This window comes from Mustela nigripes, chromosome 13 (genome assembly GCF_022355385.1).
Source record: "Mustela nigripes isolate SB6536 chromosome 13, MUSNIG.SB6536, whole genome shotgun sequence".
NCBI lineage: Eukaryota > Metazoa > Chordata > Mammalia > Carnivora > Mustelidae > Mustela > Mustela nigripes.
Window position 1 is genome coordinate 31,658,415 of NC_081569.1, and position 27,857 is coordinate 31,686,271.

Below are 27,857 nucleotides of genomic sequence, written 5' to 3' on the forward strand. Positions count from 1 at the left end.
GAGGGATTGCGGCGGCCGCAGCCGGGATAACCTTGGGGCTCGGCGGCCGATTCTCGCACAGCGGAGGGGCGTCGCGAGCTTCTACTTCTCTGTACGGTGGCAGTGCAGCTCGAGCGAGACCGCGCCGGAGGTGAGCGGGGCAGAGGCCGGGCCATCCGTCCCCACCTGGGCTCCGTGCGCCCAGCCAGTTCGGAATCCCGGCCGCCTGTGCATTCAAGACACCCACACCCGGTGCGGCGCAGGCTGCCGGGCATCTTGCACCCGGCTGAGGTCGGGAGAGAGGAGAAAGGCAGCTCGCGCCTAGGGCCTGCTCCTCAGAGCCCCCAGACCCCCAGCTCCTGTTTCTTCCAAAGCCGGCCCTCTCCTGCCGCAGTGCTTACCCCCATTCCCGCCCCATCCCCGACTCCTTCTCGATCTGCTTTCATCATCGCCTTCCTTTCATCATCGCCTTCCTTTCAGTATTCCCTCCTCATCGGGTTCCTTCCTCTCCTCCCTCCACCCCCCACTCCTCTGTTCTCCTTCCCCCCTTCAGCAATACCATTCCTCCTCCCCGTCTTCACCCTGGCCATGTCCTCCTCATTCTGATGCTTTCCTTGTAAACTCCCCCTCGAAATCCGGTCCCCAGCTCCCTTCCCCCGTGCCGCCTCCATTCAGCGTCGTGTGCTCTTCCCGCGTCCTTGTCCCCCTCATGCTTACCCCTTCCCCCATTCATGCTCTGCTTCTGCCCCTCCTCCCTCCATTCTGGTCACGTCCGCTCCTCCGCATCCCTCTCCTCGGCTCTCTGATTCGTTCCGCCCGGGTCTTCGCCCCTCCCCTCCGTCCTGGTCACGTCCGCCTGCACCCCCCGCCTCCCGGGTCTCTGCAGCATGTGGGTCCTGGAGCCCCGGGCCCGCATCCGGCACTCATCGCCCGAATCGCCGCGGTGTGCGGATGGGCAGGGCCGGCTCCCGTGCGGCCGAGGGATGTAGTGGCGGCCCCGGGCGCAGCTGGAAGATTACGTAACCCTCGGCCTTCCCGCTGCACGGAGGAAAGGGGGGTTGTCCTGTGGCGCATTCCTGCTTGAGGCCTCCCGGGATTCGCGGCACTGGCCCCGAAGGGGTCGCGGGGCTGCCTCCCGGCGCCGCGGGCCTGCACGTCCCGGCCCGGAGCCCGCCCTGCCCCGCCCTCCGGAGGACCAGTGCAGCCTCAGCTCGCTGAACATAGGCTCCGGGATCGCAGACCACTGAGGTCTCGGGTGGGTGGGAGCAGGTTATAGGCAGAATTATGCCCAGAGCTTGGCGCCACGCACCGCGTTCACGCCATAAAATCTCTGTGTGCTAAGCTGTTTGGGGAGAGGGCTTGACTAGAAATGTCACAGCCCACAACATTCAACAGTGTCATTAGAGAACTAACATAAAAGTTACCAGTGGTAAGTGCTCCGAGGCAGGGACCGCTTCCTGTTGGGTGAGGGAAGGAAGGTGGTGGAGAAAGGCCACACAAAGTGGCATCACACCCCGGGTTTGAAGCAGGAGAGTACCTTCCAATGTGAAGCTTGTTTAAAAGTCCAGTCATGAAAAAGCATTCCTTGGCTTTTTATCCGTGTTCTTCAAACCCAGACATTGATCCTCTCCTGTACATGTGAGTCTGATAGCTAAGGTCAAGGCATGATGGTCAGAAGCATTGGGAAGTGAATAGGCTTTTAGAATCCGGTTTGACTCATTAACATATAGGAATGGTGGAGGGAATGCCTCCCCAGGACCTCCGTTTCCCATGTGTGAACTGGTAGTAACATTTTCTTCAGGATTGTTAAAAGGATTGGTTACTATACACTTAGCTTAAGTATATATGTTGAAAACTCTGTGCACTGCACTGCCGAATCTCTAGTGAGATATCCAGAAGAAATGGCTCCAGGTGTGTTCTTTGGTCACTGAGCACAATTACTTGAACTGTAATGGAGCATGAGGGCTTATCTTCTCCATGCCATCCCCAGACACACTCAAGAGTTAATTTTGGGATTAACTATTTAGTCAGGTTTCTAAATACCAGACATCTCCTGGAAACCAATCCCTTAAGGGATCCTGGTAGAGTGTTTACAGAGTAACTAATAATGTTACCTTGCAGCTCTCTACTTGCTACAGCAGCACTTTGGTCTCCTGAGCATCAGGTCCTATAGACAAAGAGGGGCAGAATTCCAGCACTTGGGTGTTGGGCTGTGAGAGTAGAAACAAACTTGCAACTCCCAAACTCAGATCTGTAAACGCTGTCCCCACCTGCTCCAGGTGGAGTTTAAGGATTTGCTTAGCCAGGTGATAAGTGTGAGGTTAGGATTGGAGGCAGAGACAGTAGCATCCTGTTGGCAGGACTGAGGGTGTGGCCATTCCCTGGGCTACAGAGGATACCCTAGGTCAGGACACCTGCTCTGTGGCATTGTTAGCAAATAATTTACTCTCCTGTTGCCCAGAGATGCTGTTGGGAAATGCAGTGGGGAAGGTATCCTGAGGGGAAGGGTATGTAACCCATCACCAGGTGGGGGAAAGGGGGGGTGCCTCTGAGAGGAAGATGACTCAGCCTTTCAACTTATCTGCTTTTGAGAGAATTCTCTTCATTGGGTGAGTGGGAAACTGCACTGTGGTCTTCACAGGTTTGAAAAGTCCCTTCTCCGTTTAGTGAGTCAAATAGTGAAGCATGCATTTTCCCCAAGTTAAAAATGGTTTCAGTTAAGTGAAAATGGTTGTCGAGGTGCCCCAGCTCTCTCTACTGTCCTGAGCTTAGACACAGTGTGGCAGAACCCCGAACCCCATGCCCAGGCCGTGTAGTCCACGCACCTGCATTCCTGAGGCTTGTGTTGGGGGGTGGGGGGGCTTTGGGGAGAGCTGTCATGGTCATGAATAACAATGACTGAAAAAAAGTCTTTAAACTCCTTTCTGAGTTACTGGACTTGAGTCAAAATCAGTGGACATGAGTCTCTCTTCCTGCCTTGGTTATAGCTGCTCCCATTTTAAGGACTGCATTAGGAGTGCTTAAATTTATAGTTTAACAAAAAGCGTTATCGGGTCTCTAATAATTTGCCAGTGACTTGGCAGATTTGGTAGCTGGGACTCCAAACAGCTAGCACCTCGTAGGAGTTGCTTTTGTGCCTTGATTGTTTCAAGGGGGGGTGGTTCACAGGAAAAGCCATTTTATTTCTTAAAGCTGCGTGTTTCTTAATGTTGAGGCAATAGAAGAAATGAGGAAGTGCCTTACCAGCTAGAAAGTACAAAAAACGCAGCTCTTGCATTATCAACTCACACTACCCTGATTGTAATTTACTTTGCTTCAGCTTGTATGAAGGCATGTCAGGATGTGTTATTTTCACCAAGAGTGAAGACTGAGCTCAAGGTAGGGGGAAAATGACTCATTTGACATTTTATTTCTGAATCATTCCAAACGTCCACAGTCAAATCTCAATTAGCTGGCGCACTGCAAGGGTGAGTCGCCCATATGAGGATGTTGAGAGGTACAGAAATGATTTCCTGGCTAAGAGGTCTTAGAGGAGGGGCGCCTGGCTGGCTCAGTCGGTAAAGCATGCAACTGTTGACTGGGGTCGTGAGTTTGAGCCCCATGGAGATTACTTTAAAAAAGAAAAAAGTTTTTAAAAAGTCCTCTAGGACCGTGAGTCATCACTTTAAACCTCAATTCTGGGACAGCTAGGAATAGAGCTCAAGGAAGACTGTTCTTAATATTAGCACACTTTCTGGGGACTTGGATCTAAGAGCCAGCCTTAGACTAGATAAATGAATAGTGTGATTGTTTGGGGCTTTTGTTAAAGGAGCTGTTTCGGGGGAGGTGAGCCAGGGTGTGGAGGGGATGGTGGTGTGCAACATCTGGTGGGCCTTTCAGCCTTCTGCCAGGAGAGCTCCGCAGGGGAGGTTGGCGGGGGGCCACCAAGTGGTGTGGCGCCCCGCCCCTGCAGTGGTTTGTGCCTGTCTGCACGTAGGAGGGTGAGCCAGGCTGCAGTTCCTCCGGCGGCCTCTGAGACAGACCTCCCCGACTTCTGTCCATAGGCAAAGCTCCTGGGGAGCTCTAAGCCTCTCTTTCCTGACGCCAGCAAGCTATGTTTGGAACGTTAGGCAGGGGCCCTAGTCTGGGGAGATGCTACGACCAGCTATGATAGTGCCAGCTTAGCTGATCCAGTCTGAAAAGTCTCTGGAAAGGAGCCTCTTCCTTCCAAGCCTTTGAAATCAACCTACAGCTAGCTAGTATTTATTGAACTTGAGACAACTGGTGTCTTCCATGTTTGCAGCAATGAGTGCAAAAGGATTACCCAGTCATGGTATAGTTTGCAGTAGCCCTGGGAGTTTTGATGTAGTTAGAGGTAGGGAAGTAGAGACTTGATACTCTGGTATCCCTCTTTTTTACTACACTAGAAAGCAGATGACTAAATACCGCCTATTAGGAGGGTGAACATTTTAAAGCTCTTGACAATATTGAATGTTGGTAGAGGTGTGAGAAGGCCAGAACTGGTCCTGGTTGGTTGTAAGTGGACAGAACCACTTTAGAGAGCAATTTGGCGATATTTAGTAAAATAGAAAGTAAACATACATGTGACTCAAGAATTCCATTAACGGATATATATATAGAAGCTCACACTTGCACAAGGAGCCATGTACTAGGAGAGTTGTTACTGTGTTGATTCATAGGGGAAAAATTGACTTAATGGGGGGCAGATGGCCAACCTGTAAGGGAACACATAAATTAATGTGGTCATGCAATGGGCCAGGATAGCAGTGCACACGAGTTAACTAGGACTACATACCCACCGGAGGGGTCTCAAGTGTGCAGAAGAAAGCAAGAGGTTTACTTGTACAGTATTCTACTTAGGGCATTTTATTTTATTTTATTTTATTTTTACTTAGGGCATTTTAGGAAAACAATATTCTAGGGGTCGGTATAGATATAGATAACTTAGATTAGAAGGATACAAAATTCTTGACAGTGGTTGGGTGTCAAAGTTCGGGATGGGCTGTGGAAAGGGTTCGAGAGGCCTGGGGATGGAGGGGAAAATCAACCACAAAATTGTAATGGTCTTGGTTGGTTGGTTGGTTTTTTTAAGTCTGAAGGAATGCTGGCTGAATGCTAGTGGTCACCTCTGGGTGGTAGAAATACAGGTAGAAATTCTTTCTTTCTTTCTTTCTTTTTTTCTTTCTCTTTCTTTCTCTTTCTTTTTCCCCTCTAGTTGAAAGTAAAATAGAAGCAGACCTGTGGGGACGCCTGGGTGGCTCAGTTGGTTAAGCAGCTGCCTTCGGCTCAGGTCATAATCCCGGCGTCCTGGGATCGAGTCCCACATCGGGCTCCTTGCTCCACGGGGAGCCTGCTTCTCCCTCTGACTCTGCCTGCCACTCTGTCTGCCTGTGCTCGCTCTCGCTCTCTCTCTCTGACTAAATAAATTAAAAAAAAAAAAAATCTTTAAGAAGCAGACCTGTGAAGGTCACTGTAGGAAGACCAGTCAGACAAACTAGGTCATTGTTCTTGGAGAGCTGGCTTGGCCCTTCCTCCCTCATCCCCCCTTCCTCTCCCTCTAGTTGGGATGCGGACAGCTCCTCCTGTAAATGCTGGGTGAGATGGCCTCACCTTGCAGAGGCTGTCACTGATCCTCGTTGTACCTGACTTTGAAGGGCCCTAAACTAGACTCCCTGGTCCCTGCCGTTTCCAGAGTATGAACATCCTGCCTGAAAACACTGCCTCATTTTGTTAAGCCTTGTAAGGAGGCGTCATAACACAGGGCAACAAGAGCTTCATCTAGACTTCCTCCTTCAGACTGAAACCAGTTCTCTGCTCTGAGCATCTGTGGTCAAGCAAGGACATCTGAAGGTTCTCTGAGGTGGGACTTCTTGCCCTGGAGCTGAGTGGTCCTTTGTGGGGGTGGGGCCATTTTGTATCCACTTCTGTGTCCTAGTCATACTCTAGTTTGAAACAGGACCTGAGGTTCCTACTTACAAAGTTGAAGTCCCTTAGGTTTAGCCCTGAATAAATAAAGGAAGGGAATTTTACCTGAACCTGTGCGTGGGCTCATTTGTTTTATGTAACCAGGTAAGCTAGACTTTGCTGTCTGTTATCGAGCCTGCTGAGGGTAGAAGGGACCACAGCTAAAAATTGATTCTCCTCTATACCCTGCTCCATATGCAAATGCACGGTAGCATTACTCTAACTGTAGATCAGGACAGACAGCTGTTTGGTGCAGACTTCACTAGGTTCTTTCGGTGACCCAGCACCCATGTTGATCTTCTTGTCATAGATGAGGGCCTGTCTTGGGAATTCTGTTGCTTTCTCATCTCGGAACTCCTGAGAGCAGGCTGGCCTGAACACTTCGTCTGTTCTAAAGATTAGGGAATTGTGCTGGCTTCCTTGTGCTGGCTTGGAGACTTGGAGGTGTAGCTAGCACATTGATGACAGAACAAGGAACACAATTGGGGACGTCGGGTGCATCGTGATGGGGTAGCTGTGTATGGTGAGGTCGGCATCAGAGCAGTCTGATTAAAAACTGCCTTAACGCTCATACAGGCTCTGGGCCAGGCTGGTTTACTAGGGCAGAATGATTTGGGCCTTTGTGAAAGAATTGGTGGAGTGAAGCGTGAATCTTTCCAGCACAACTTGCCAACAGTACTGGCTCTGAGAAGCAGCATGTTGTCTTTTTTTTATATGATCCCTTCCACTTTGGTTTCTGGAGTGTGGCCAGAGAATTGTGTCTGGCACGGAGGACGCTCTAGTTTTAGAGAACAGAAAGGTAGGACCAGGTACACATGGAGCTGAGGCGTGACTGTGCCTAACCCCTTCTCTAGGTCTACACTAAGGCCTCTCATGGTGTCTCGTTTCTCACAGAGGAGAAATGGCTCTGAGGAAGATTCTACTGCAGGGGCTCAGGCTCAAGAATAAGGTTCCCGTACCTGGGCCCAGCATTTGCCAGCATCAGTGGATACGCCGGGTCTCCACTGCTGGCTGGAGGTTGGCTGTGCATGTCTGTGCCTCCCGGGGAGGAGGATGCAATAGCAAGTCGGACACAGGCTGGGCTGCATGTCCTGGCAGGCTGCTGTCCACATGACCAGCACGAGGGTGGGGAGCTCTTCCCAGAGGCCCACCCTGAGAAACCACGGCTTGGGCTGCTGCCCTGGGGCCAGGGGAGAGTCCCACGGTGTTTGAGGAAGAACCAGAGTTAGGTGGTTGGCAGGATGGGCACCTGGTGTTCAGGAGGAAGAGGCTTCTGGAACACCCGGGAGACAGGCAGCAGAGTGCTGACCTTTTCAGCAAGGGAGGCTCCAGGGCGCAGCCTGAGTCAGGAGACCAGTCAATCCCTGGGGACGAGACCTGAGTTCTCTGGTTTGGTAGAGGTCTTTGAGGGCCTTTTGAGATTTCGTAGGAGTCAGGACAAGCATGCTTTTTAATTCTTTTTTTTTCTTTTCTTTTTAATTGCTGGTGTGGAAATCCACTCAAACGCCAAATAATTTTTTCATTTGCTATTTTTTGCATTTCATGGGCAAGGTGGACAAAAACTCAGAGCTTGCAACACCTCAGATTTCATTTGAGGTGGTAAAATAGAGTTATTGTTTGTGTGCCGTATAATTGTATCTGCTAATGGCATCTCCTGTCCTTGGAGTCTACCCTTCTGTACCAGAACATCCTTGTCATAAAGATTTTGCTGGATTTGGGTGTGGAACTAACAGGCTTTTGGCATAGAATTGTACGGACTATATTAACTTTTTTTTTTCTCTTTGAGGTTCTGAATGCATCGAGGTTGGCTTTCTTAAGCCAGTGGAACGGTCTGGCAATGCATTTGTGATCTAGGGCCTGAGATGTGTTATCTCACCTCTGCCACATTTAAACAGAGTATTCCTGAAGTGTGTAGAGTAATGGTTGATAATGAAACTGGAGGCTTCACTTTTGTTTTAATTCCAACACTTTTACTAGGAAACTTGCAAATATTTCATTTCAGAAAAGGTGCGTTTGTGATTTTTTTTTAAAAGATTATTTATTTTAAATATTTTATCTATTTATTTGACAGACAGAGACACAAGTAGACAGAGAGGCAGGCAGAGAGAGAGGAAGGGAAACAGACTCCCTGCTTTGCAGAGAGCCCGATGAGGGGCTCGATCCCAGGATCATGACCTGAGCCGAAGGCAGAGGCTTTAACCCACTGAACCACCCAGGCACCCCTGTTTATTTATTTATTTGATAGAGATCACAAGTAGGCAGAGAGAGTGGGGGGGAAGCAGGCTCCCCACTGAGCAGGGAGCCCGATGTGGGACTTGATTCTGGGACCCTGGAATCATGACCTGAGCCGAAGGCAGAGGCTTTAACCCACTGAGCCACACAGGCGCCCTGTGATTTTTCATAATAAGAAAGTATTTCATGTCAGTAAATTTATTAGTAAAGGGAAGAAAAAAATTTGCTGTAATCCTCCCTTCCGGATGACAAGCTGTTACTATTTGCATAGATACACTTCAGTCTTTTATGTATCTTTAATTTAGTATCCCTTCTCTCAAAAACCCAGGAAGGACCAGGTTTTGTTTTTGTGGGTTTTGTTTGTTTGTTTGTTTTTGTTTTTTTTTTTTAAGATTTTATTTGTCAGAGTACATAAGCAGGGGGAGCAGCAGGCAGGAGGGGGAAGCAGGCTCCCCACTGAGCAAGGAGCCCAATGCAGGACTTGATCCCAGGACCCTGTGATGATGACTTGATCCTAAGGCAGGCGCTTAACTGACTGAGCCACCCAGGCATCCCATGACTAGGTTCTTAAATAGAATAGTGAAATGTTAGTAAGCCACAGACTTAAAGAGAATTTAGAGGGAAGATAATCTGGGTATTTGGGGGGAGATAAGCATCATAGAGAAGACAGTAAGAACTTACCTGCAAATATCCATGACCAGGTTCTTGGTATTTCCTTGGGAGTATCTGTGTGTTTTTCTCTAACCTAGCTGAATCTCCAGGAGCAGCTACCACCCAGTTACCTGGTTAATAAGGTAATATTTCCATTACCCCAAAGAACTTCAGTTATACTCAGCTTCTACCTTGATCCTTGTACAGCTCTACAGAGCAAACCTTACTCAGCTCCGAGCGGTCTTTGCAAGTGGGGCCAAGGAGGCACCCTGAGCCCAAAAAAGAGCATTATGTCACCGGAAGCCCAAGCCCCGAGAACACAAGGTATGACCCAGTAACCTGTGGCCCCAGCCAGGTCTCTGCAAGGAAACCCTCATGTCTCAGGTCTAGAGGCAGCGGATGATTTTGTTTTGTTTTTTGTTTTTGTGTTTTTGGTTTTGGCAGCTGGTGATTTTTAAGAAGATTGGGGTTTAGCTACTCTAACCCACTCATTCAGATCTTACTTTGTTCACGATAACAGTCCTCAGGCTGGATGACAACTCCACTTGGAGGCCACAGGAGGCCTTTGTGTTCCAGTTGGCTGGGCGTGCCCCCTGCTGCCATCTCTCCAGTCATGTTCCCTTAACAGCCAGAGGCACCTAAGCCCCACCCTGTGCTCGGAGGGCACTCGATAAAGGAACCCTGGCCTTCGAGGCAGTCCCTTTAGGAGTTCCTGAGTGCTTCAGATGTGGGGAAGGGGAGAAGGGCGGTATCGCTTTGATTTTGACCACAAGGCATTGAGATACTGGTCATTCAGCAGACCCTGGAATACTTCCAAGGACTAGGTGCTAAAAGATATGAAACCTAATAGGTCACGGAGGAGAGGACCTTCAGACGTTTTCGATTTAGTGCCCGGTGTGTATTAGGGAGTCAGGAAGTACACACTGAAAGGAACAGTGCATTTGGCATGTGGACTAGTTGGCCAGGATCTTATGTCCCTATTTTTTAAAGTTTTAGCTTTTGTAGCTCAGGACTCGTAGTCAGTCATCTGTTTTCAGTAGCTGACAGAAGGTTTGCTGACAGCTGGTCACAGAGTTTCTTGGGCTTTTAATCAGAATTCTTGAAGGTAGCAGAGACGGGTTGAGATGCTTGCTGTATCTGAGCTACCCCAAGAGGCCACAAAGTCAAGGACAGGAGGAGAAAGAGTAAAAGTGATATATGTGGGGTGCCTTGATTTAGAGCCCTGAGGTTTAGTAGGAGCTGGGACAGGGCTGAGGAGGGGCTTGTTCTGGAGCCTGGGCTGAAGCCTTCAGGCTCAAGGGTGTGAGGAGTAGCCCTTGGTCGGAGGAGAGCTGGAGGAAGGGACAGCCTTGTGATGAGGAGTTTCACACTCAACATCCTTACCTGATGGTTCTTCAGTCATTGCCTGGAAGCTTCTTTAGGTCTTTGTAATCAGCTTACTAACTGGCTGAGTGAGTTTAGTTGTTAGTCAGTAATGAAGAAGTCAAAGGTCGGGACCAGCTGTCAGGATTGTGACCTGGCTTGGTTAATTACCTGAAACAGATAGTCTTTGCAGTGTACTGGGCTGAAGGGGAATTCGGATGGTGTATCAGAAAATAGAAAATCAGTTGGGAAGAGGATTTGGCAAGCCGTCTTAATTTCCTCATGCTATAACCATCCTGTGAAAGTAGCAGTAATGTTTTCAGAACCAGACCAGTGCCAGTGGGGGTATCTCTGGTTTATGCAAATTGCTTTGCAGGTCCTGAAGTCCTGTGGACCAAAGGTAATTGTCATTTTTAGGTACAGACTCCTGGGGCAAAAGATTGTGCACACAGGGTTTTGGATCATCTTTGCTTCCTGTCCAAGGACTGGTTTTTACTGTCTGTCAGGGACCTGGAACCTGCTCCCCTACCACACTGAGTTGAGGAATGAATGTAGATAGTGTTCCGGGTTAGTGAAAATCTCGTCTTCCAGAGCTCAGAGGACTGCCTGGATGGTGTTACCTTTGCAACCAGGAAGGTAACTTCTGAGTTTGGGTGGGAATTGTTAAAAACCAATGTGGATGCCCTACCCTATAACAGACATTTATAGCTTTGGGATAGCTTCTCATACAAAAATCTGTATTTGCCAAGATACTAAAGGAGTCTGTTTTTATATTACTGGTTATTTCACTGGAAGATTGGTTACAACTTTCTTTGGAGGCAGTGCCTGTGATTTGGAGGTAGTGGCTGTGAAATGTTATTAGGATTAACAGGAAAACTGTCAAGGTGGGTAGTAGCCCATCGTAAGGGAGGTCTGCTTACAGTGGATACTTGGGAAGTACTGCATTGGGTACGAGGTTTTAAATTGTTCTTTGAGGTCTGCTCTGCTTGCTCGAGGTCGTGTGAACCCTCAGCCTGACTTGAGGAGTGCCCACACGGCCGGAGCGTGGCGGGGCTCCCTGTGGCTTGTGCACAAGTGTGCTTATTGAGTTAATGTGTAAGCAGGAAACAGCCTCCTGCGCCAAGGGATGTATTAACCACCTGGCTTCTAAGACTGATCACTCTCCCTCTTCAGCTCCCCTGGATCCAGGACCTCAGCAGCCATGTCGAAGCCTCACAGTGACGTCGGCACTGCCTTCATCCAGACCCAGCAGCTGCACGCGGCCATGGCTGACACGTTCTTGGAACACATGTGCCGTCTGGACATCGATTCACCACCCATCACGGCCCGGAACACTGGCATCATCTGTACCATCGGTGAGCGGTTGTGCCCCCCCAAAACAAGGGCTTCATAGGGCCGTGATCTTTTCTTTCCGGAAGAGACACACATGGTAAACCTGGGTGCTGAGCGAGATGCTACACAGAGTCTTGTGGGGACTAGGGTCCTGGGAAGTTGAGGTAAGGAATTTGCATGCTCTCTCTTTGCTGCTAAAGGCAGAATTTTGATGGTGTCTTCCTTAGCACATCTTCTAGGAGCATCTCAGATATCTAGGGAAGATCTTTTCGACATGTTCCGTGCAACCAAGATTCTGTGGTGGGAAAACTGGCTAGGCTTTCGGGGGAGAGTAGAGAGGGTTGGCGGAGTCTCATTCAGGCTTTCCATGTTAGATAGGAGCCTGTAGGATTTGATTGGAATAGAAGTGTCCCCTTAAATCAAGACAGTGAACAAGACACAGTAACAACCTTTATCTGCTTTTGAAAGAACCTTAAGCGATTTGTAGGAGGAAAATTCAGGGGAAAAGACTATCAAGGGCTCTTCAAACTTAAAAGTGTTATTTCTCCTTTGAATAATTAACACTTTGCCTTTAAAATTTTTTTCTCACTAGGCCCAGCTTCCCGATCGGTGGAGATGCTGAAGGAGATGATTAAGTCTGGAATGAATGTGGCTCGTCTGAACTTTTCTCATGGAACCCATGAGGTGAGCCTCAGCTAGACGGTTTGGCCCCTGGGGCAGCGTGCAGGAAATTGGGTGCCAGTGCTCTGTTCATTTAGCCACAGAGAATCAGGCAAGAAAGCATCTAGGGTGTAGAGCTAGTGCAGAGATCTTCTTCACTGGCCTGTCCCTGCTGTCCTTCCCCCATCTCCTGCCATCCTACCTGGCCAAGTCTCCTTACACAGAGACAACCTCTTTGGTTTTTGGCCATGGTTTTCCCACACACCTGTGGTGACAAAAGTGCCAGGGTTGCGACACTGGCTGGCTCAGGCAGTGCAGCATGCAACTCTCGATCTCGGGTGGGGGTTCAGGCCCACATTGGGTATAGAGATTGCTGGGAAAATAAAGAAACTTAGAAAAGAGTGGAAGGGTCTTCTGGAGAGCGCCATGTAAGCTATTAGGGACCAGGGTCACAGTGTTTGACACCACCTACCTCTGGGTCTCTGTAACAGTTCCTGTTGCAGAGGTGAACCAAAAGGTCACCCTGAAGACAGATTTCTGGCCTAGTTTAGACCCAAGAAACTGAGCAGGTCCAGGAGAGGGGTTTCTACCACTGCGAGTTCAGTGGTGAGTCTCCGTACCGACACTCTAGCACAGAATACCCTGTTTGATCAGTGCTGTGTGGCTGGCCTTTCTCTTCCCAGGGGTTCCCAGGTGCATTGAAAGGAAGTCAGCACGCTTCTCGGGCAGCCCGGGAGGAGTGTGTCTGCTGAGGCTGTGTAGGATCTGACTTGCCCTGTGGGCGGAGGACTTGTCCAGGGACCAGGTGGCAACTCCTGGGACATGCTCTGTCCCCACTCCTGTTTCCAGACTCCTATTGAGGGAGAAATAGAGGTTCCCTGAGGGACAGTTCCTTTTAAAACCCACTGGGCTGCATCATAAGCCATAGGATTTCATACTGGCATTGATACAGAAGAAATGAATGAGCATGACTTTCCCCTTTCTTGACTTCTGATACTTCCTATTCGGAATAAAGAAAATGCTACCCTGTAAAGACAAGTGGTGAGGGGTTGCCCTGTGGCATTTGGAAACCGGTGTTCAGTTTAGACTAAAAATAAAGCCTCAGAAAGTACAGTCCAAGAAGTGAATTTCTCCTTCTGGAAATGTGAGACTCGTGGGTTCCCTAACCTGGTGTTTCATAAACAGCCTATGGCCTGGCAGACGTCCGGCCTCCAAATGTCATGAGGGCCTGACCAAGTTTAGAGGAGCTGTGCTCAGCTAGTGCTTCAGGCACCTTAAGACACGTCTGTGCTGCCATTCTGTAATTTTCCAAAATCGGGGTCCTTGTCAGGAGTTACCAGGAATTTTTGCAAGTGTTAGGTTAGCCCAAAGAAAGAGCTAAAGATACCAGTGGGGATTGGTTCACCATTGATCCCTGCTGCTGTACTGTGCCAGGGTCTCCTATGTGCAGCAGAAGCAGCAGAAATAGATTTTAAGAAGTTGACCTTTAACTAGGCTTGATGGCCTCTTCCAGCCAATCCAGTAAATTAACACCGCCACAGCTCCAAAACAGCAAGGCCATGGGGTGTCTGCTGCACTTGCCGGAGGGGGGGGGGGCTGGCCCAGGGATTTGGGTGTGTTTATTTTCCCTTTTTAGTCTTTATTTATTCTATATATTTTTTTATTAACATAGAGTGTATTGATTTGGGTGTATTTAGACTACAGGAGGCATTTGGAGTTAATAATCTCTGCTTCAGTTCTTATTCCCAGAATCGAATTGGGGTTTAAAACACACACACCACACACACACAGACACACACACCCAGGCCCTTGTTGCAGGTGTGAAGTTTTTGACCAGGATACAGTAGTCTCTGGGGTCAGGGCTTTGGAAACTCATCTGAAATAATTCTCATACTGCATCATGTAACGTAAACAGTTTGACCTCATGTTGGGGCTCTTCATAGGCTCCTCGGACTAGTGGCTGCACCAGGTTTTCCCAGCTCTTGACAATTTTTAAATACCTTCTAAACAGCATTGAAGTTACTTTCTCTGCCTGACGCTGTCAGAGGGACATGTACTGTCTGCATCTGATCTCCTGCCGGCTTTGCCCGCCATGGTGTCCCTAGCCCCGTCTGCCAGTTCAGGTGCGCACGATGTGTTCTTCTGAACATGTGGTCCCAGAGATACTGACTTTGAGACAACCTAGATTTAGAACTTTCCACAAGGACGGTGTTGACTGATGGACTTCCTTACCACTTGGTTGCATCCAGCGGAACCACGCCATAGTGGGAGACTGTAGCACCAGTACACCTTCCAGAGATGTACCCAGAGATGCCAGGATAGAGGATTTGAGTAGTGTAAGACCTAATATTCTCATCGATACATGTACAGTAGATGGCTTTATGGCCTCCAAGAACAAAAACACATGCTTATGATTATACAGTTTATTAGGGCACCAAAACCCCTCAAGTTCCATAAAATGAAAATTACAGAGACTCCCTCATATTCTCAGGCATATATTTTTCTTTTAACTTTTTTTTTTATGGAAATTTTAAGTCTAACAGTAATCAAGAAAACTTAAGAGGGGCATGGGCATCCTGGCAGCTCAGTCGGTTAAGCATCTGGCTCTTGATTCTGGCTCTGGTCATGATCTCAGGGTCCTGCTGAGTGTGGAGTCTGCATAGGATTCTCTCTGTTGCGCCCCACGCCCCAAAAAGAGAAAAAGGAAAAAAGAAAACTTAACAGACTTAAATGTACTTAGCAGAAGGCAAAAGTCTTAATGAAAGTAAATGAAATAAATACTTAGGGACCAAATATATAAAACACTAGGGACCAAATAATCTAAAAGGCATGAAGGAAAAGCATAACTTGATGAAGTAGAAAATAAATTTGACAAACTAAAAACCCCTGTAAAACAGAAACTTCCAGGAAAGCCTGGTCAAGAATGAGGAGGCACAAAATAAAAAGAGAGGGAAAAGGGAGTATTTCCCATACATTTGAAGAGTGTTTAAAAGTCATAAAAAGACTTACACTTTAACTTCTAGAGGTTGAGATGAAATTGACTTATCTTCCAAGAAAAGGTAATGTCCAAGAAGTGGAAAGTATAAATAGATTAACAGCTTGAAGAAATTGAAAAGGTGACTGTAGGCTCTAGCTCTGCTCAGACCACCGGCCTTGAGGACTTGGATGGCATACTTCTGTCTCCCCTTGGAGAAGCGGTTACATCCTCTGTCATGCCGTTTCAGAGCCACGTGTATAGAAGTCTTTCAAGTTATGTTCTTTGAAGCCAACACACCCTGAGAGTAAGATGAGACCAGGACAGTAGCCTAAGCAGGCAGGTTAGCATGCATGCTCTGTCTCGCTTAGAGAGAAGCAGACAGCAAAGGTAAAATTCAGCAGCCCACATCCAGCCATCTACTGAAAGAACTTTCCTGCCCTATACCCACGTAAATTTTACTCAAGAACACGAAGTCCATACTGGGATGAAACTGAGTGGCCAGTAGGAGATGATGGTGACATTAAGGGCTCACGTCTGTTCTAAGGACTTCCATCAGCTCTGAGGAAAGGGCATTTGACAACATGAAACACCCATTCCTTCAAGAAAAAAATTACCTCCATGTTTTATTCTGTGCTGTTCTTACTGTGAGCCAGCAACAGAAAGAAATATTTGTAACTCAGAGTACGGACCTCTGCCCCCCGAAAACAAGCCGTCCTTGGAGCTCGGACTCTGGTTCCAGCTCCCCTCTAGCTGCCTCGCAGGTGCTGGTCTCCTGGACCAGCTGAAGGACAAGGCTCACAGGTGCCGACCTCCGTGCCTCTAATCAGCAGCGGGAACCTTGGTTCCCCGAAGAACTCTTAACGTCTTGGCTTTGAGTCCCATTTTTAGTCAGATCATAGTGACAACTGAGAAAAGGGCAATGGCTTAGGAAAAAGATGGAGGTCAGGACTGTTGGTTTGGAGAGAGGCCATCCTTAGTCTTCCTGGGCCACTCCAGAAAGTGATTGTGAAAACCAGGTCTGCGGGACCTTAGCAGTGGCTTGTTTAGCTTGGGCCATTGTGAGCTTAAGTAAATAACTCTGGAGTTTGAATTGTTGTTGGGATCAATAGAGGAAAAGCTCAGAATTGCCAAATCTATCAGAGTCTGACCCTGATTGCCAGACCAGTGTGACCCACACCCAGGGGCAAGGTCTGTACTCCAGTAGTCCACTGTATTTGCCGAGGGAGTGTAATGGGTCCCAGGGAACATAAGGAGGACAAGCTGCTTTCATGTTGAACCGTGTTGATGGTGTTGATGCCATCCCTGTAGTGGGTTTTGGTGGCAGCATTCTGAAGTTTCTAAGATTGGCCCTTGAGTGAGTGAGTGCTGTGGAAGAAGGGGGTGGAAGCCTAGGAGACCGACAGGAGCAGGTAGAGGGGGAATGGCTGAGCCTGATGCGAGATGTGGAAGGTGGTCTAGAACGTCACAGGCTTTTCCTGAGTGATCCGCCTCAGCTCTAGCGCTGGGTCCTCGTGTGGGACCACCCATTCCATCTTCCTTCTTTCCCCCTAGTACCACGCAGAGACCATCAAGAACGTGCGCGCAGCCACGGAAAGCTTTGCTTCCGACCCCATTCTCTACCGGCCGGTTGCCATAGCCCTGGACACCAAGGGACCCGAGATCCGAACGGGGCTCATCAAGGGCGTGAGTATCGTGGGGAGCAGCAAGAGGGAGGGCGCAGGAGGGCGTGGGCTCCAGAGAGCCAGCCTCTGCAGTCTGCCCAGCTCAGGCGCTCCTCGGAGTTCAGATCCTAGACGGGAGAGTCCTGTTCGTCACTGTCAAAAAGGCTGATTTGCCGTATTTGGCTTAACACAGAGAGAGACGCACTTTTTACTCTAAAAACCTGCTTTTAAGTCTCTGTCCTTCACCGCCCCCCCGCCTTTGTTTACATAGTGGGACTAAAACATTGTAGGTTTTCCTTGGGTGGCTTCCTTGAGGTAAGATCAAGAATACGATCAGGGATTCCCAGAGCCAGAAGCTTTCTTGTCACTTCTGGTGGAGATGTGATGAGCATGGTTCCCCAGGGGGGAAGAGCTTTTCTGTGGGCTCGCAGCTTACTCTCTGGTCTGTAGAGCGGCACTGCGGAGGTGGAGCTGAAGAAAGGGGCCACGCTCAAGATCACCCTGGACAATGCCTACATGGAAAAGTGCGACGAGAACATTCTGTGGCTGGACTACAAGAACATCTGCAAGGTGGTAGAAGTGGGCAGCAAGATCTACGTGGACGACGGGCTTATCTCTCTGCAGGTGAAGCAGAAAGGTAGGTACAGGAGGTGGCACGTCATGCTCTGGAACCATCTTTAAACGTCCCCTGACCCAAGGACGGTGGGAAGTTTGGCTGACAGCAAGGTCCGCTCTGTTTGTTCTCAGGAATTCCTTTTATTATTCCTTGTGCTTTAAAACACACTTCAGTCCAACTTTATTGCCCGCTCGGGGAGCATCTGAAATTTTTACCCATCCTCACTGTTTCTGCTTTTCTGCTTTCCTCCCTGGGAATGACAGCTAATATTTAAGAGTCAGGTACTATGCTAAGCATTTTACGTGGTAACTCATTTAAATTTTAAAACAATCCTCCTGAGCAGTTATTATCCCAGTTTGACAAGTGGGGAAACAGGCACAGACGGGTTAGTCGACTTGGCCGAGATTATACAGGTAGTGAGTTGGGATCTGAATTCTGAACATACCCCCCCATCCCCAAATACGTGCAGGTGCTGACTTCCTGGTGACGGAGGTGGAGAACGGTGGCTCCTTGGGGAGCAAGAAGGGTGTGAACCTCCCTGGGGCCGCTGTGGACCTGCCTGCTGTGTCGGAAAAGGACATCCAGGATCTGAAATTTGGGGTAGAGCAGGATGTAGATATGGTGTTCGCATCTTTCATCCGCAAGGCATCTGACGTCCATGAAGTCAGGAAGGTCCTGGGAGAGAAAGGGAAGAACATCAAGATAATCAGCAAAATTGAGAATCACGAGGGAGTTCGGAGGTGAGTGCCCCTCTCTGTTCCCTGCCTCCCTCAGCCCCAGCCTCACTTTGTAAAAAGCAGACCATATCCCATGAATACCCAGGTCCTAGACCTGGCAACCTGCCCATCTGAATACAGACTCTCTAGCTGAGGCCAGACCTGCTCAATCCAAACACCTGAAGAAGGGGAGCAGATGGCTATTGGTATTCGTATTTATTTATTTACTTGGTTTTATTTGTGTTTTAAAGTTTATTTAAATAATCTCTACACCCGATGTGGGGCTCGAACCCGCAACGCTGAGATCAAGAGTTGCACGTTCTTCTGACTTAGCCAGCCAGGGGCCCCAAGCCATTGGTATGAAGGGGGAAAAAAGGTGTATTATCTTCCCATAGACTCGGGGACCAGTGTTGGAGGGGGAATGGGTCTGTGCTTACAGGGTTAGAGGCCATTATGCTGTCCCTCTGATCAGAAGCACTGCTTTGCTGGAATAAAGGGACCTTTCCCCTCATCCTCCACTTCTGCCACCATTTTCCCCGATGGCAGGCTCTTAAGAAGGGGCTCTTTTTTGGTCCCTCACCTGGGAGATCTGTGGAAGCTCCTGGTGTCCTTGTCTTCATGAAGGAAGCAGCTGGCCTGATGCCTGGGCTGGCTCTGGCACATCATCTTCCTGGAGGAAAGCGCATGCCTCCTCCAGTGTGCCTGGGCCCAGCTCCATGTCACTACCTCCCCAGTATCCCTAGGTAGAGCAAGTGAGTACACCAGCTTGGTGACATCTGTTCCTCTTGGGCTCCCTACTAGGAATATAAGTCAGCACAGCTAAAACCCTAGATCTGCTTGTGTGGATTAGGTGTGTACTTGGGGAGGGCGAGAGGACTGGCCCTGCCCACCGTTGACCTTGCCGTGCTTAGCTCTGTGTAGATGTCCTTTGTACCAGGCAACACGGAGTCCTCTTTGCCGTCCTGATAAACCGTGGGTTATGCTAGCTGACCTTGGCCGCAGGCCAGGCAAAGCCACACATCCTTTTGCCTTCAGCAGGTGGGAGGAGGCTGTCTCAAGGAGCAGCCCTCAAGTATCCTTTGCTGGACGGCCACGGACCTTTGTATCAGGAGTAGTCAGCTGGCCTTGTGTTCTTCTTTCTGCCTGGGAAGTGCTGGCTGGAGTGCCGGTGGTAGAGAGATGCCCTTAGAGGGGCCTCAGGAGATGCTGGTGGAAAGGAAACAAACCCATGGCGCTTTGGAAGAATCCTTGTCCTCTCCCTGGCCCCTTCGGTGATGTTCCCATACTAGTGCTAAAGACGGTCAGCAAGTGGAACTGTTAGCCTGCCTTGGGAGACAAAGATAGCTGGGACACTCTGTCACCTCTGCACACCCAGGGTGAGGTCACGGACAGCTTTCCCGGTGAAGGGCTGCTGAGTCCAAGAATGTAGGAGAACCTCCTGAGCCTCACTGTTCTTGTGGCCTTGTTCCATAGAGCCTCTCTCCCTTCCTACCCCCTCTGGCAGGTTTGATGAGATTCTGGAAGCCAGCGATGGCATCATGGTGGCTCGTGGTGATCTAGGCATTGAGATTCCTGCAGAGAAGGTCTTCCTCGCTCAGAAGATGATGATCGGGCGGTGCAACCGAGCTGGGAAGCCCGTCATCTGTGCGACGCAGGCATGTGCCTCTCTTCATGCTCACACGCTTGGGGGGGCATGGGGTGGTGCTGCCTGGTCTCTTCCCAGGATCCCCCCCCCCCCCCTTCAAACACACACACACCAGGGAGTCAGTATGTAGTCCTTCCTCTCTGAAGGCCGCCCCGGCCGCATCTCACTGTGCTCTGTGTCCTCCCAGATGCTGGAGAGTATGATCAAGAAGCCCCGTCCCACCCGGGCTGAGGGCAGTGATGTGGCCAATGCAGTCTTGGATGGAGCTGACTGCATCATGCTGTCCGGAGAGACCGCCAAAGGGGACTACCCGCTTGAGGCCGTGCGCATGCAGCACCTGGTGAGTTGTCCGGGCGGGGCCGGGAGGCGAGCTCCCCTATGGAGCCACACCCTTTAGGCTTCTGTGCCCACAACCTTTTGTGATCCTCTGAGTCACAACAGGAGTGAGGAGGTGTGTGCTGGGGGAGAGGGGTGTCTTGGTTTTTTTTTCTTCTGCTTTCCCTGCCCACACACCCTCTCCTGTTCCCTCCTGTTTTGGAGGTGTCCTTCTCCTCCATCTGTCCTCAGACAGTTCACTTCCGGTGTCAAGGCTGTGAATCTGCCCCTTTCTCTGGACAGCCCAGAGGACCCAGGTGCTTCTGTCCTGTTCTGGGAAAAGCCCTGGGCTCCTCCCAGCCCACCTGTCCGGCTTCCATTTGGGTCCCCACCTGTCCCACATGAGGTGCCTCCGCCGGGGGCCCCGGGCCTGTAGTGGAGGCTGTTGGGTGCACCGAGCTGGCGTGCAGGTGACAGAGCTGGCCTTGCATGCATGGCATCAGCAGCCGGGCCCGCTTTGCTGAGCTGCTGCACTCGCCTCAGGCTGGAAGGTGGGGTTTGGCGACTGACAGCAAGTCCATAAGTCGATACAGGTGGAAAGAGACCGAGCCTGCTGGTCCTGGTGTGAGAGCATCCAGAAGGGTCCTGGAGGTGGCCCTTCTTCCCCCACCAGGCAGCTAGCTCTCAAGGCGCTTCAGCTTGGCCACGTCCCACTGCCTGGCTCCTTCTCAGCTCCCCAGCCCTGTCTGGTCCTGCTGTAGATGCGGTGAAGTGTTAACCTAGGGTTCAGTTACCAGGCCTCCTGAGGCCTGGGAGACCGTGCTACAAATTCACTTTCTTTTTTTTTTTTTTTTTTAAGATTTTATTTATTTATTTGACAGAGAGAAATCACAAGTAGGCAGAGAGGCAGGCAGAGAGAGAGAGAGAGAGGGAAGCAGGCTCCCTGCCGAGCAGAGAGCCCGATGCGGGACTCGATCCCAGGACCCTGAGATCATGACCCGAGCCGAAGGCAGCGGCCCAACCCACTGAGCCACCCAGGCGCCCACAAATTCACTTTCTTAAAATGGTCCAATGTCAGTGCTTATAACATGAGCTCAGCAAACTCGCCTCGGATCCTGAAGTGGTTTTTCTTTGACCTTCCTATTCCTTTCCCATCAGCAAAGGATCCCCATGCCCTTTGTGTGGTGCCCCTCTCCTGCAGTCCCCCAGATATAAATACCCCTTCCTCCTTCACTTTGTGTGTCCGGTTACTAGGTTATAGATTGATGTAATCTCCGTATTCCCTGAGTGATAGATGTCACCCCAGCTTACAGAGGAGGATTATGTGATGATACAGCCTCAGTTTGAACCCAGATCTGCTGGCTTCAGAGCCAGTATTCTTCAGGAACAGAGGGCTTTGTCCAGCTGGAGATGAGGTCGGGTCTCCAGCAGGGGCCTGTACTGGGCTCAGAGAATAAGAATCCTGCTCTGGCCTCTGAGCTTCTGTTCTTCCATATCCCAGTCTTTCCTCTGAACAGACACCTTAGAGAGAACCAAGGGCTTGGATGGCCCTGCTCAGAAGATAAGTGATGGGCTCTGGGCTAAGTGGTGCAGGCCTCTCCTTTCCACACCCCCAGTTAACACTGGCTGAGAGCTTCTCTTAACCATCCACTGCTTTCTCTTGTATCTGAGGCCATTAACCACCCATAACTAAGGGCTAGTAATCTCAGGTATGGTTCTGTTTCCTGTTCATGTCTCCTGTCCTTTGGACTGCATGCCGTCCCTTCTTAGAGGAAGAAAACCTTTAACCTAGTAAATCCTGCCACGTACTTGCTTCTACTGTCAAGTTAATGAGATGTTCTGATTCTCCCCACACCCCTCATTCTCTAAGATGCTGGTGATTGCGTTATAGTCCTCTGAAGCTTACATTGTCTTTTCAATCCTTGATGCTCTCTGAGCAGGTGGTCTGTGAATAACTGAATGGCTTTCTCATGACTGTGATAATCCTTAAATTTTGATCCAGTGTCCTGTTGCGCTCACCTGTGTGCTTCCACAGGCATCTGTCCCTTCACATGGCTGTCCCGCGTGCCCCTCACCAATCTGCCATTTTCCCCACCTTTGTGCTTGGACCACGGTGAAGCTGCGTGGCTTTGGCTCCAGCTGACCCCAGCTTTGCGGCGCTACTCAGCGTGATCCCACGGCCGGCCACTGGAAGGGCTCGCAGCAGCCCCGTGCCTGGAAGCCAGGCGCCCAGCCCTGCGGTAACCAGACAGCCATGTGAGGAGGGAGGGCCTGTTCCTTCCTGTGAGCTGTGTCATGAGGCAGCATGGTCAGGTCCTGCCAGGGAGTGGCGTGGGCCCAGCCTGGGCACGCTTCTGTGCCGAGTGCTAGAGCTTGCCGCCATGTGGTCTCCCTGTACCCCTGCCCCCAATCAAAAACCCCTTCCCAAAGGGAAGAACCAGTTTTCCCTCTGTGGGAGGGCAGCAGCAATCAGTCGATGCTGGTAATTCTCCACCCATCCCTGAGCCTGGGGCTTCCATCATGCTGCCTCTTTGCATCTGCATGAAGGACAGATTTAGCCAATTAACCCAAGTTCACCTTCCTCTGATTAATTCCCCATTCTGTCTTTCCGTGTGTTGTCTCTCGTTTTCTCCCTCCTCCTTCCCTCTTCTTGCCTCTTCCCCCCCCCTCTAAACCTTACAGATAGCTCGTGAGGCTGAGGCAGCCATGTTCCACCGCAAGCTGTTTGAAGAACTTGTGCGAGGCTCGAGCCACTCCACAGACCTCATGGAAGCCATGGCCATGGGCAGCGTGGAGGCTTCTTATAAGTGTTTAGCAGCAGCTTTGATAGTTCTGACGGAGTCTGGCAGGTAGGGCCCCAAGGGCAGGTAACTCCGCAGGACTACCAGCCTCTTGCTCCAGCTGATCTAGAAGAACGCTAGGGCCCTGCCTCTGGGGCCTGGGCTCCGGTCCTCTTCTCTGCAGGAAGCCAGCCAGGGAGGTCAGGGCAGGGCAGGACCAAAAGGGCCCTCAGCTCGGTAGGTGCAGTGGATGGCACAGGCTGCTGGTGAGGGACTCGTTCCTGTGAGCCTTGATCTTGCTCAGCTCAGCCCCTCCACTGTTTGGCCTCTTGGCCCTCACATGCAGGGCCATGTCCCTCTCCAGCTGTCTGTGCGACTCTTCCCCTCCCTCTCCCTTGTGACGCAGCTCTGACAAAGCTCTGTCCCCCTCTTGTCCCTCTGGACGGATATTGCTCCCCTAGATTGCCCGTGAGGCAGAGGCCGCCATCTACCACTTGCAATTATTTGAGGAACTCCGCCGCTTGGCGCCCATTACCAGCGACCCCACAGAAGCCGCCGCCGTGGGCGCCGTGGAGGCCTCCTTCAAGTGCTGCAGTGGGGCCATAATCGTCCTCACCAAGTCCGGCAGGTAGGAGGTGGCAGTGGCTCCCAGGGGATGCCCTGCTCCGGGGCACCTTCCGTGGGCGTCCTGAGAGCAGTGCATTGAACGGGGCTCGGAGGGCCCTGAGCCCAGGTAAGACCCCTTGGCCTGCCACCTGGGCCCAAAGGACTCCAGGCAGCACTCCCTGGTGGTGTTGGAGCATTTGTATCCAAAGCGAGTTTACAGCCTCGAGATAAACCAGAGACTTAGTTACAGAACTACATACAGATAGACCCACTACAATGCTTATTTGATCACTTACAAGCCAATCTTTTAAAAAAGTAAAAGGTGGCCAGTTTTGTTCCTTCCAGCTACCATGTGTTCTTTAAAAGTTCTATTCAGAAAATTCATGATGTTCCCCAACGTGCTGTTTGGTTGGTGCTTCTGTCCCTGTCTGTCTTTGGGCCCCAAAGGCAAGTGGGTTCAGGACCAGGAAAGGTCACCACATTGTCTCGCTGGCACTCTGGTGCCGTGCCACCAAGCTGAGGCCTGTGCTTGGCCTTGGACCTGGGATCTCTTCCTCGTCTGGTCATGGAGTTATTAGCCTCTGTCACTGCCCCCGTCTGGGAGTATGCTCCTTATCCCTGCCCCCAGGGCCACGAGGGAATCCTGGAAGGGAAGGGTGGAGGGGGTCAGACTGGCTGCCTCCATGCTCCAGGGTTGCTGTGCACCAAGGAGCGGCAGGTGGGGCAGCCTGTAGAACTAGGGCACGAGGTCTATGCACATTCCCTCAGCAGAGGGCTCGGGATAAATAGCTCCCGCCATCAGGGCTGACCTTTGTGGAAAGGTCCAGCCTTTGCTGGTCGGCTATTTTTAGCTCCAGTCTTCTGGGATTTCACTTTCACAAGTCCCGACTTCAGCAGTTGCTTCCCTCTGAAAGCCTTGTATGGAGCCAGGCCTTTAGAGGGGCAGTCTCTGCTCTGCCATGGCTTAAGTTTCCCTGACACCTGTTGAGTGTCCTTAGAGCTTGCCTTCTGAGGCCCAGGGGATCCTGCAAGCAAGTCTCCCCAACTCCCAAGACACATCTACAACCACAAGGGTAGTGTCTGTGTGCAAGGAAGCATCTGGCACTGGGGCTCCAAGGGGTCCCCTACCCTCCAGAGGAGCCTTCACAGGCAGAGAGCCTCCCACACTAACCTTCTCATCTCCCGGTCTTGCCTCCTGGGTAATACCCAGATTTTGAAGCCTTGCTCAGAAATCCTCAGGTTTGGCTCTCGAGCCCAGTTGCTGAGACTGCTTCAGGGCCAAGGTGGCTGTGTGGGCAGGGGAGAGGGCACAGCAGGAGAGAAGGCTTATGTTGTACATTCCCAGGGGGGACTGGTGGGCTCCACCCTGTTCCTCGCAGATGTCAGGAATCAGGTGCTATTCACATGCTGCTTGGCTTGTAGCTGTTGCTGGCAGCAAGAGGAGTGGGTGCTGGTGAGGTTGGGCAGGGCTGTATCTGCCAGAGTGGAAAAGTTCAGAGGAGGGGGTTCTGCCAACTGCAGGCCATGTCGGGTGAATGGGTGAGACTGTCCATGCTGGGTTGGTATAATCCTGGGGCCCTGGGCTGTATGAAGGAGAGGAAGGCAGGTGGGTAGCAGAGCATAGGAAGAAGGGTCATATTCTATTCCTTGGAAGGTAGAGGATGACAGGCTTCCCTGGCCATGGAAGCACGTGCTAAAATGGCCAGGGTCTCATGCTGGCAGAGTGAGTTGGATTAGAGGGTGAGCTGGTGCTGAAGGCCCTGTGGGGCATCCCGGGTGGCTCTGGAACACCGTTTAATGGTCTCTTCTGCACGTCCATCATCCCATTTCAGGTCTGCTCACCAGGTGGCTAGATACCGCCCCCGTGCCCCCATCATTGCTGTGACCCGGAATCACCAGACTGCTCGCCAGGCCCACCTGTACCGTGGCATCTTCCCTGTGGTGTGTAAGGACCCAGTGCAGGAGGCCTGGGCTGAGGACGTGGACCTTCGGGTGAACTTGGCCATGAATGTTGGTGCGTGGCTGGGAGCAAGAGCTAGAGCCTGGAGGGGTGTGGGGAGGGTGCTTGAGCACTGATATCCCTAGAGTCCTCCAAAAGGGAACAGGCAGACCTTAGGCTGCACAAGAATCCTCACTCTCTTCCCTGGGAGTCTTCTCTGAATCCTCCTTCCCATTCCCTGAAGTTCTGGGCTGAGCCACCAACTTCCTCTTATCTCTCTCTTCCAGTCTGGGGAGCCCCAAACAAAAAGGATCCTGGGTAGTCATGGGTGTCTGTTCTTAGGCATTTGCTCATTACTGAGGGTTTTTAAAAAAAAAAAAAAAGCCACGGCTTCTACACTGTGGGGTGTCATACACACAGATTATGTACTCATGGCCTTTGTCCCTGATAAAAGGAGGTGACAGTGGATGTGAGAGGAAGCACTCCACCCTCTAGAGTGTAAAATGAATGATGTCCAAAGGTCCCCGGCAACTCTGCCATTCCATTGATAAGGAAATATCTCGGCCTCCCTCATCTGCTTTGCCTGGGCTGGGAGGCTCTCGCCACCTTGTGGTGGAAGGAAGTAATGGTCCGCAGTCCTGCTTGCATCTCCCACCTTGGAGGAGTCAGCTAGGTGCATACCTGCCTAGGTTGGCTTTCACTCACCAAACTTTCTTCTCTTCCTTCAGGCAAGGCCCGAGGCTTCTTCAAGAAGGGCGATGTGGTCATTGTGCTGACTGGGTGGCGCCCCGGCTCCGGCTTCACCAACACCATGCGTGTCGTGCCTGTACCGTGATGGGCCCCAGAGCCCCTCCTCCAGCCCCTGTCCCATCCCCTTCCCCCACTCCATTCATTAGGCCAGCAATGCTTGTAGTGCTCACTTGGGGGCTGTCACGTGGCGCTGGTGGGCTGGGATGCCAGGGAAGCTGAATGCCCCTGTAAAACATGACTGTTTTTTAAGGCCCTGTTCAGGTGAGGTGACCCAGAGCTGGGTTGCACATCGTGTGACCTCACCCAAGCAAGGGATGAAGGAAGGGTGCAGGACTGGAAGCTCTGGAGTTTAACCTGGAGGGCAACAGCTCCTGCTTCTTCTCCTCTGCGTACTCCATTCTGTTCCTGTAGAAAACATGCTCAGAGAACTCCTAATCCTGGCCTGGGGTCAAGAGACCACCAGCAAGAGTAGCAGCATAGGGCAGTGGTTCCAGTTTCAGGAGACTGGCTCGGGCCCTTACTTGCTTCTCCACCCCCCTCCGTCTCCCCCACTTCCCCCTTGTGCGTTGTGCACGTCTGTTCCTACACTCAGCTGTCGCTGCAGGCACACTCCACCCTCCCATTTTCCCCACTACTGCAGCCGCCTCCAGGCCCGTTGCTATAGAGCCTACCTGTGTGTCAATAAACAACAGCTGAAGCACCCGGTTCCTCTCTTTTCTGATGGGGGCGGAGTGGGGTGAGGGGTGAAACCCACCATCTGAGTAGAGCAAAAACAGCAAGAACCTTGCACCTCCTGGTGGTCACTTCTGTGTGGTGACCCAGGCCACCTGCCCTCCTGTCCTCTGTGGTGTACAGAGGTGTTGGGAAAACAGGAGGAGATGACTGTCGTAGAGATACGTACCCCTTCAGCACCCTGAGGAGGCGGTAGCTGGGTCTGTGAGCCGCAGCTGGGACATTTTACTGGCTTATTTGGACCAAAGAGGAGAGGCAGAGACAAGTCCCCTCTCTTCTGCTCTGGTGGGTTAGATCTTCACCAGCGGATGTCCCTAGTAAGGGCACTGTAGGAGAACACCAGCTTCTGCTCAGAATATTTCTCTCTGGGCCCTTTGTGCCCCACTGTCTGCCAGTACTCTACCCCCTTCCATGACAAAACAGGGCCAAGTGGTTCAGAGAGGTTTAGGAAGGGAACGGAATCTGGCTTGCACCTTACTTCTCCGGACCCCTCAAGAATCAAGCCCTACCTGGTGGGAGGAAGCACTGGTCCTTGAAGGTCGGGTGGGCTCCAGGAATAGGGCTTTGGCCTCATTCTGAAGGCCCAGCATATTGTCTCATCGTGCCACTCAGCTTTTTCTGGCCATCAGTCCCTCCTCAGGACCCAGCGCAAAAGCATTCCGCCTCCCGGGCTGTCCAACTTCCCGACTATCCTGTTTAAAATGTCCTGTGTTCCCTAACTCCTGTCCCGTCGGTGCTGTGGGGAGAAGCTGAAACCTACCCTGGAGCTCTGAGTCGGGAGGCTTTAGAGAAGGACGAGAACCGGTTGCTGCAGTTGGCTGCGGTAGGGCTGAGGAGGAAGAACCTGGAGGGGACGCGAGCTATCTGCTGGGAGGGGCAGGAGGTGAAGACCCAGGCCCGGGCCACCCGGACTTGCGGGTCTGGAGGTACTGGTAGAATC

The 27,857-nt window shown here is 51.1% G+C and overlaps 1 protein-coding gene and 1 long non-coding RNA gene across 3 annotated transcripts; one reads left to right on the forward strand and one right to left on the reverse strand.

Moving 5' to 3' along the window:
* PKM (pyruvate kinase M1/2) lies at window positions 1-26,885 on the forward strand. 2 transcript variants are annotated; one of them, XM_059371910.1, is made up of 11 exons: window positions 1-130; window positions 11,362-11,543; window positions 12,113-12,204; window positions 16,709-16,840; window positions 17,269-17,455; window positions 17,904-18,174; window positions 19,655-19,805; window positions 19,983-20,135; window positions 22,793-22,959; window positions 25,329-25,510; window positions 26,164-26,885. In XM_059371910.1, exons 2-11 carry the CDS (start codon window positions 11,390-11,392, stop codon window positions 26,268-26,270), a joined length of 1,596 nt encoding a protein of 531 aa, XP_059227893.1. In that variant the 5' UTR covers window positions 1-130; window positions 11,362-11,389; the 3' UTR covers window positions 26,271-26,885. The 2 variants fall into 2 exon arrangements, with proteins under 2 accessions (XP_059227893.1, XP_059227892.1); XM_059371909.1 differs by lacking the exon at window positions 22,793-22,959 and adding an exon at window positions 23,352-23,518 and having other exon boundaries at window positions 2-130.
* LOC131999199 (uncharacterized) lies at window positions 26,507-27,843 on the reverse strand. Its single transcript, XR_009399046.1, has 2 exons — window positions 27,087-27,843; window positions 26,507-26,942 (listed from the first exon to the last, which is right to left on the reverse strand). It is a non-coding gene; the product is annotated as an uncharacterized LOC131999199 (long non-coding RNA).
* Between the last annotated feature and the right edge of the window lie 14 nt (window positions 27,844-27,857).